At 47.4% G+C, this 9,903-nt stretch overlaps 1 protein-coding gene across 1 annotated transcript; it reads left to right on the top strand.

Moving 5' to 3' along the window:
- The first annotated feature begins 248 nt into the window (after positions 1–248).
- On the top strand, positions 249–4,896 carry LOC122375689 (protein RFT1 homolog). Its single transcript, XM_043355175.1, has 6 exons — positions 249–355; positions 679–906; positions 1,572–1,822; positions 2,072–2,200; positions 2,713–2,849; positions 4,053–4,896. Exons 1-6 carry the CDS (start codon positions 284–286, stop codon positions 4,187–4,189), a joined length of 954 nt encoding a protein of 317 aa, XP_043211110.1. The 5' UTR covers positions 249–283; the 3' UTR covers positions 4,190–4,896.
- The last annotated feature ends 5,007 nt before the right edge of the window (positions 4,897–9,903 follow it).

The following is a 9,903-nucleotide window of genomic DNA, read 5'->3' as shown; positions in this document are numbered from 1 at the left end:
TAGTGTTTTAAATGGTCATTGCCTCGATAAATGACGTTTATTTCTTCAGATGTGGGGATCGTCATAGGCACATAAGTATGTAATGTTTTATTGCCAGTGAATTGAGTGTATTATAAAAGAGCAGTGTTGTAATTGCCTCTGACTGACGCCCCGCTCCCCTGTTAGCGTGCCCGTGTCAGCGGCGGTGTCGGCGGCGCTGGCCGGCCTCTGGCTGCACGCGCTCAGCCAGCCGGCCCGAGATGTGACCTCAGAGTACCGTCTGGGCGTGTGGGTCACCGCGGCCATGGTTGTACTGGAGACGGCCGCCCAGCCGCTGGTCATCCTGGCGCAGGCCATGCTCTTTGTCAAATTGAAGGTGAATGACGGCGGTGGGGTGACGCAGAGGAGAGGAACAGGGTGTCAGGGGAAAATATTTGAGGCGCGTCGGTTCCCCGATGACTCTGCTCGACTGCTATATGCTCGATGACTCTGCTATATCAGTGAAATTATATCCGAAGCTCAAATCGCCTGCTGCGACAGTCGTTTGCGGATCGTCGATCGTTCACACCGCGTTAATGTACTGTATTCTCCCTACCTTGCTGGCATATGTGGATTATCTCTGACTCTCTTATCGTCTTCTCGCCCCTCCCCATCTCCTCTCACCACTCTCTCACCCACCCGCTCTCCCTCTCTCCCAAGGTGGTAGCCGACATGGTCACTCTGTGCAGTCGGGTGGCGCTCAAAGCCTGGCTGATCGCCCTGTACCCGTCCCACGCCATCTGGGCCTACTGTGTGGGCCACGCGGTCAGCTCCGCTCTCCTCGTGGTCATCTATTACGGCACCCTGCTCTGGCACGTCCGCTCACCGGATAACTGTCTACCGGTGAAGTCGGCGAGCGAGCTGGGACCCAGACTGGTGCCGGGACAGGTGAGGCCAGTGAACTACATATTTGTAAAGGGGCGGGGTTTCAAATGTAGTCAAGCGTTTTCGCGGTCATAGTGGTTTCTTTTGGCCAAGTCGTCGCATTCTTCGTTTCATTTAGCTAGAACTTTAGGTCTAAGGCCTCTTAGACTGCAGTCAAACGGTATTAAGACCTACCTGTGTTACAGACAGCTCACGGCAGCGCTGGTTCGAGTATCCTCAGAAATAGAGCCAAAGTTGTGCTGCCACGTTTTCCCAGCAACCGCGTCTGCCTCTAACATTTCCTGTCGCGACGGTGGCGATGTGACCCGTGCTGCCATCTCTCTTCACTGATCAGTAATACCTCTCCACAAGTAAGCACACACTCCTCTGATATTAGCCAATTATACTCGTAGCTACTCTTCATCTCCGCTATAAGTCCTTACTGCCAGTCGTTGTGATCTTCATCTTGGTGTCTTTTTTTGTCATTCGGTTTGTTTTGTTGCCCAGCTTCTATCCTTCTGGCCATCTCTCCCCTTCTCGCCAGTCACTGGAAGGGGACAGTTTGGCACCTCTCCTCCAGCTGGTGCCTGACAGCTCCCTCCCCCTCCAGCCGGTGTCTGCGGTGGCGGGCCGGGTGCTACACGACCTACTCCGCGCTATGAGTCTGACCCTACCCCCTCTTCCTCCAGCCGGTGTCTGCCGCGGGGGGCCGGGTTCTGCACGACCTGCTGCGCGCCATGAGCCTGCTCTGTCTGGTTGCCGTCACGTTCGGCTGGAGCTACTCCCACCTGCTGCTGCGGCTGTACGGAGGCGCCCTGCTGACCGCCGGTCCGGCCGTCAGTCTGCTGCGCGCCCAGTGCGCCTACGTGCTCCTACTGGCGGTGAACGGAGTGCTGGAGTGCTACACGTTCGCAGTGATGCGCCAGGAACAGATCAATGGGTAAGTGCCGTGGAGGGTTTATGGAAGGCAGTCGGGAAATGGTCGGGGCTTAGTAAGGAGTGAGGTAAATTAGTCGGTAGAGGCTGAGCGGATTAGGAAATGACGTTCTCATGTTGGTTTTTGTTGTTAGACTGCCTTTTGCGGCTAAAGGCGAAGTGGAAAGGCTGGCCAGTCGTGTCGATAAAGTGAAGCTAGGAACGTTACTATCGGGCGCTTTGACAGGTGTTGTGGCGTTTTCCGGTGTTTCAGGTATAACCGGAAGATGGTGCTGCTATCTGTGATATTCGTCATCTCGACAGGGATCTTTACTAGGCTATTCGGCGGGGTTGGATTGATCCTCGCCAACTGCGTCAATATGCTGACCAGGATATACGTTTGGTGAGTTTTTGTGTTTTTGAATAGATTTGATTTGTCCTAATTGGTCTAATTATTTACATCATTATCCAATCTGTCATGGATAGTCAATATCACGCTTTATTCGCCGATCTCGATATACTTGGATCTCGTTACTTCACCCGTCCATCGACTGATACGAATGTCTGCTGTCCCCAATAGTGTCCTGTACCCCTCTCAATTCTCATCCCGTGCCCTCCCCGTATGCTGCTGGTTCCCGATACAGTGTCCCGTGCCACTCTCAACCATCATGTCTTCGTCCCATTTTCTGCTGCTGCTGCCCGCTCGCCCCGTCCAGTGTGTTGCTGGCGCTTGATGCAGTGTCCCGTACCCCTTTCACCCTGTCCCCACCCCGTGTGTCGCTGATGCCCGATACAGTGTCCCGTACCTCTCTCGTATGTATGTATTGTATGTATTACCTTCATGGACAATCCACGCGGGGCGTGGCGATTACAGTCCGATTACTCTCACCCTGTCCCCGCCCCGTGTGTCGCCAGTTACCGGTTCGTGGCCGGTCTGCCGCTGGAGCCGGCGGTGTCCGTGCCGCCGCTGCTCGGTCTCCGCCCGCCGCCCGCCGTGGCTGCCGCGCTGGTGACCGCCGGCCTGCTGGCAGCCGGCTCCGAGAGCTGGCTGTATAGTCTCTCTTGAAAGTATCGCGTCCTGGGCTGCGGCGGCTCAGCGAACTATTCCATTCAGTTTGAGGACCCCAGTAGGGAGGTCATGGCCTGTATCATAAAAAGTACGCTGTAACACGATTTCACGCCAGCGGTAGAAGGAAAATTGCTATATGACGCAGGCCCCAGCGGCTGACAACTGGGTCAAAACAGGCGGAGGCCGGCCAAAGGTCATGCTCGTATCGCTCTCCCTTGACCCCGTCCACCGCCCCAGGCGGATACCGGTGCCTCTTGGGCTCACCAGCCGGACGCTCATTGGTGTGCCTTTCTGGGCGCCAATCACTCAGTGTGCGTGACGCGTAAAATCACAACGAAGCGAAGTTCCGCCATAACCCCAGTGGCGGATCCAGGGGAGGGCAAATAGGGCAATTGCCCTCCACAAAGGACATCATTTTTAACATTACGTCTATGGCAGTGCATGAAAAGAGACAATAAATTGTGATGGTTTGCCCCTCCCAAAACTTTGGGTTGGATCCGCCTATACATAACCCTTACTGTAATGAGGCCTTCTGAATGACGTAAACAGGTCATGCGGGGTGTGGGGGGGGGGGGGGAGGAAGCCTGGCATCAAATAAGTTTTTAAAAAGAACATGGCTGAACAGCATTATTTTTTCTTTTTTGTCGCCGTTCGTTAACCGGCTCATTAAAAAGAGAGAACTTCAAATATAAGACTAAATGGCTAGACAGCGAATTGGCGAACTGGCTAGAGAGATAATTCTTGTTTTTGAATCCGCTTACGAGTGCATGTGCAAGCACGGATGCATTCTGTTAGCGGGTGCAACAGATGATTTTTTAGGTATATGCGCACGAGTTTCCGGATTTTACCCCCCCCCCAAAAAAAAATGTGACAGTCGTGCCGATGACGAGTCAAATTGCTAACTTTGCAATGAAACAAATCTCAACAAATCCTCTGCGAGTAGGGTGGCCTCCGTTGACCACATGCTTAGCTACCATCACAAGTAACCGGATGGCGACTGCCACCCCCCCCCCCCCATCCCTCCGCAGTCCGCAACCACTTCCCTCGGCCCGCTGCGCCGGCTGCCTCCGCGTGTCAGGCTTCGGTCAGTGCTACCAGCGCGGCGGCTCTCAAACCTTTCCGCTCAACCGCGGCTGGGACAGGTGGCGCCTTCCTTCGGAGTCGCGATACTTTCAAGAGAGACTATACCCCAGCTCCGCCGCCGCCCATGTGGCTGTGGGCGCGCTCTGTGGGGCCGCCGTGGTGGCCGCGGCAGTGTACAGCGAGCCCCGCCTCCTCCAGGCGGTCAAGGAGCGGGTCGGGGATAAACTGAAGCGCAGCTAGCGGGGAGTGCTACTCACATGGTCACGCAGGGAATAGGGGTTGTTTTGTTGTGATATTTATGTGCATTTTGGGTTGAATATACACCGTGCCTGTCAGTAGAGTGGATCTATTAATTTTAAGACTGGTGCGACTGCAGGGGGCGTTGAGGCTATCGGCCATTTGAGAGCTGGACAGTGCTTGAAAGCAACTTCCTACCGATGAATTTTGGCATTCAGATCCTAATTATAGCCATTTGTGATGAACGATGGCGATGCAGGGGACGGCAGGGGAGGTGAAGGGATGGCACCTCCCTGGAGCTTATGGTAATCGCGGAAGCCCATTACCGTTTACCACCACTGCATAGCCAAAGTGGTAAGACCGGAGAGACGCGATCAGGCCGGATTGCCAGTTGTCGATTCCTCTATCGTTGTAGAGGTCGCTTGCAAAGTGAGATGACTGCTTTTCGTAGAGGGCGGTAAAATCGTGGCCGGTTAGCGTCTGGTGGGGCTTGTAGGCTAATGATGGGCACGACCGGGTGCTGTATGCTATGTGTGGTGACAGCGGCGTTCCTGAGCGTAGGGTGTATCTCTTGCTCTGAAGTCCAGAAGTCCTTATCGTTCTTGTGCATTCACTTTGTCAGTGCCTGATGTCAGTGTCAGTGTTTGTCAGTGTTTCATTCTGTAGCAGACATGCAGTCATATTTGGTTAAATAGAACCTTGCAGTCTGAGGCAGTCTTTTCATTACAGTACCTCATTACAGCGTCTCATTCATTACAGTTCAATATTTAGAAATGCAAGACATTACACATTAGGGCCGATCGGGCATAGAAATACAAAACAACAGTATACGCTCGCTGGCTATTATTCTGAGACTCAGCATTGAACCTGCCATCACTACAATACAGGAGGCGACAGGTGTAGAGGTGATGTCATACTCATTTATCAAGTTCTGCTGACTTGACCCACAAGTTGACTCCATTATAAATATTGTCTCTTTATCATGAAACAGACTCAGAAACCTTGGCATGAATGCTCTCAGGCTCTCAAGAGAATGTTGAAACTCAGGTCTCAAAAGATTAAAATTACAATAATGAAATGTTTCACCTACCTGACCTTCCATTGCCATAAACACTCATACTGGTACTGGATGGAACTTAAAATAAAACAGGGGTGGATAATTAGGGGTTTGTAGCACCCCCTGGGATTTTCAGAATTCTCTACCGCTGAATAAAAAGGTTAATCATCAAAATATTATCACAATCACCCAGCAACACACGGTATATACCTACAGCCACACAGCCCAATACCACAGACAGCCAATAAACAAGCAGTGATGGAGGCGTGTTCAAAAAGTTAATATGCAGCTGTCGACACTAAATAGTCGGTGATTTTCCGTTAGAAATTTTGCGCAAACACCATCTGTATGGGCCTTCTAACAGAACCACCACAATTGAAACAAAAGCGCCAAAAAACTGGAATGTTTGTTTTTTTCGCTCGGGAAAGATATATACGCTTTTGTAGCACGCGGTGGAGCATATTTACGTCTGGACAACGAGTTGCGGGGAAAAGTGCTGATTTTGTTGCAGTTTTAGGAGCCGGTGATTAGGCTGGATTTTTGGGTTACTTTTTGGTTCCGATTCATGTATTTCATAGTGTTTGGCTTTTGAATATTTTAGTTCTTTCAGATAAATATTACTTGCCTTACAACTTTTGTAAAAAACGTTTCATTTTTTATAAGCCGACGTTCAGAGTCCTAAAAATACATCAGCACTACAATCATTGTAAACAAACAAATGGTGCACCACTTGGCTCTGTTCCAAGGCCATTTTTTAGTTTATCTGGTGGTTTTCTTACTCTTGTACATCGTTTTGTTGGATGTTTTGAATATTGACTTATATCATATTTAAGAAGCATGCTGACTGAAAACAATCCGAAGGATCCAGGAGGCTGACAGAGGTCCTGACTCCTGAGCAATATCAATATCAAGTTGAACAAGTTATGAAATTTTGGACTTTGGTTAATAAACGCAAGGTGATCGGGCTCATATATCAGCAAGAAAAAGTAAAACTAAAAGAGCTTATTGGCCAAAAACAAGCTATAATATTGCAGACCTTGGAGCAATACCTACTGAAGAGCACGCTGAGCAGGATCATGCCAGAAAATGTTGACTGATGAGTGCATATTGGTGTATTGGTATGGATATTGAATTATAACTTACAACAGCAAGATAAATTAGTGCTAACTTTCAAGTTAAAAATCTAGAATGAATCGACTTGGGCAGCTTAGATGCTTCATGCTATGCAGATTGTAATGTGCATCAGGTACTCAGTGTCTGGCAAATGAAACATGCGATCATTCCATTGCTACTGGAGGAGAAAGCTTGGATCACTAAATCCACTTTATGTTGATTTTGATGTTAATCATCACTGTATTTCTTGAAAAAGGATTGTAGTAGAATTGTCAATGTGACAATCCATGCAACGATGTGATCATATAATGTGTTCATAGTCATTCGTGATAGTGATTATTGGTCCAATATACCATGGCAAAGCTCTCAGTCTCAGCATTTCTTCCTGTGGATGGCCAGCAGTGATTCAGAGCTTAGAAGTATTAGTTTTCTTCACAGGGCTGGGATAAAAAGTACTGAGGGTAATCTTCCACCAAGGAACTCTACTTTGACATGGTATGAGATGTAGGCACAAGTAGGTAGGTGCTTAGTTCCTATAGTCAGTAGTTGTGTATGTTTAGTCGGGTTAGCTTAGATTAGATTGTTAGTTTTTAATTTGCCAAGTGTCCATAAAAATGTGACCTGAGCAATGAGCATACTCCTGACTAACCTGACAGCTGACCTAACCTCAATCATCGCACATATTTGCAGCCTACCCAAGACCTGCATAGCAGTAGCACCCAGTTATAGGTAGGTACTCACCCTAACTCAATCTTACCTGCTGACCTTCAACTTGCCAAAAGTTAGCTCACATTGCCAAGCTGCATCCAGGGAAACAGTCAACTGAGGAACTGGCTCATTGGGTGGCTGGTGTGAGTCTGTGCATTTAAAGTGTTTCTTCTCTGAAGCTGCTCTGCACTGCTGTATGTCATGTTAGATGCTCAGAAAATGTGGGAAATGATTACTAAGCTACTTTAGTGCTTTGTTAATGCTCAAGACATGAACAAGTACAGATCCTGCAGGGTACAGCTATGAGTTAGGTGCTAGGTGAGTATGTTATGTGAATGTGCTGTTCACTGTTTGACCATAGTAAGTATACAAACAAGCACAGGGTCACAGTTATATTCTATCTCCACATAAACATACAACAAAAACGGTCATATGGCCTAACTCAGTAGGCGGAACTATGGTCAAGCGTACCCATTTTCGGGAACGCATTTTCGTTCCCATGTTTGGGAACGATAGACCCAAATATGGGAACGCCATGTAGGCATTATTTAAAACAAAAAAAAAGAACCGTTAAATGACGTCCAAAAAATATAAAACGATCGTGAACCGCCTGATAGTTGTCTCAATATTGTTGGGAAAGAGTTTGATATTGTAAGGCCCATCGTAGTTACAAATCGTTCCCCTATTTCTAAAGCAGTCCATCACCCGGGCCGCGAGCCCAAATTTGGGAACGCTCTCGTACACTGGCGCTGCAAGCGTTCCTTATTATGGGAACGGCGTACCCAAAATTGGGAACGATTTCACCGACGCCTTTCAGGGGCTCTTTTCATTAACAAGCATCACGTCCAACGCCGCAAATTATTATTAACGCAACAATCATCAGATGACCTTTCCGGCAAGACCGTTGCATGTTTCGCCCGGTCTTCTGCGCTTTTATTCCCGTCGATCTCGCAGCGGGCACGCCCCCCTCTGCAGGATTACGTAATCCACAACGCTCAGCAATGTTCAACAAGGTCTTCCATACCTATATCCACCGTCCGCGCCGAGGGTGGAGACATGTCAAGCACCTGTCTGCTAATCACCGAGAGTTGAAGAGCACAAGAAGTATCCAAAAATGGGAACGCTGAATATGTTACACCCTCAAAACACCTAGTCCCAATGAAAATCTAGTTTTTTCCTTTCTTAATGAGTGTAAGTGGCAAAAGGCCTGGTAGGATGGGCACGAGGAATGATCGAAATCAGCATAAAAATTATAAATAAGCCACACAGAGCGACCTATATCAGAGAAATTCCCACCAAACGATCATGCTTAGAAACGCCGAAGACAAAAACCACGCTCATGACGCTGCTTATAAAACAACGCTAAACAGCTAGCATCCAAATAAAATATGTCTTTCAGGGCTGATAAAATACAGCTGAATGATTTTAAACCACTGAAACTGAGTTTACAACAGTAGTTCGGTAAAATCACTGACGTTCCACGCGGTCGATCGCCCCGACACCAAAAGTCAACAATATTACCTCGGGACTGTCCGCGTGTTCGCTTGCATATGTCAGCATCTGGTGTCGCTAGAATGAAACTTCATAACCAGGCGAAAATTATTATACTTGACCTCAAAATGTAAAAAATGCTTCATTTTCCTTAAAATTGCATGTTAAATGTCGTATAACCCATATTTCCACCATTCTGTCATTTTTAAAAAATCATTAAAAATATCATTCCACGGTCAATTTCCTTGTTCCACGGTCAGATTAAAGATAACTTTATGGAAATTTAGTAGATACTTAAATCAGCGTGCACTTTTTTGAGACGTGATGCACTTTTGAGTTTTAGTGGGCGAACGGCCGAAAAATTGCCTTCCGTTCTCATAAATGGGAACGCCCGTTCCCATATTTGGGAACTCCGTTCCCAAAAATGGGAACGTTCCTATATTTGGGTACTCATGACCATAGTTCCGCCTACTGAACTCCGAACACACCACAGATAGCTTAAGCCTTTGCAGGCACAAAAATGTTTTGATTAACAGGACAGGTATACAATATATCCTCTGTCCTTGGGGGATCTTGCTGCCAAGTTGAGGTACGATGACTTAACTTCAGGATTGATCAACCTTTTCTTAGCCACTGCTTATATACGAGAAAGACCAAATGCTTGTTTTGATTTACAGGACATGTATACAATATATCCTCTGTCCTTGGGGGATCTTGCTGCCAAGTTGAGGTACAATGACTTAACTTCAGGATTGATCAACCTTTTCTTAGCCACTGCTTATATACGAGAAAGACCAAATTAAAATGCTTGTTTGTAAACTGCGTTGAAAATTTAATGATCCACCTTCAATTCTGACATAAAGGCACAAATGAAATAGTTCCCTCTCCTTTTGGAATATACAAAGCAAAATATTTAATAAATTTCAGTGGATGGACAAGAGCAATTAGCATAGCTTCCCCTCAAGTTAACTTCTGGCACTGAATATACGGCCTTGCACTGAATGAATTACACTGACGCTTACTCGCTTCATATTTTGTAACAAACGCGCCAAAACTGCAATATAACAGCACTATATGCTTCTTGACAAAATGCAATAGAAGTAAAAATTTAGCCCTGATGGCATTCATTCTTGGTTGAAACGTAATTACAAAATATTTTGTAGTAACTATTGAATTCCGGCCGAAATCAGTCCACGGTTTAAAAAGAATCATTCCAATGACGGTCCATTCTTGCGGTCCTGAAATCGCCACTATTTCCGGCCTCTCCAACGCGCATATTTACGTCTGGACAACGAGTTGCGGGGAAAAGTGCTGATTTTGTCGCAGTTTTAGGAGCCGGTGATTAGGC

Source organism: Amphibalanus amphitrite, unplaced genomic scaffold (genome assembly GCF_019059575.1).
Source record: "Amphibalanus amphitrite isolate SeventyFive unplaced genomic scaffold, NRLGWU_Aamphi_draft 001895F_arrow, whole genome shotgun sequence".
Classification (NCBI taxonomy): Eukaryota; Metazoa; Arthropoda; class Thecostraca; order Balanomorpha; family Balanidae; genus Amphibalanus; species Amphibalanus amphitrite.
Note: the sequence above shows the minus strand (reverse complement) of the source record. Positions and strands in the feature narration are given on the sequence as shown.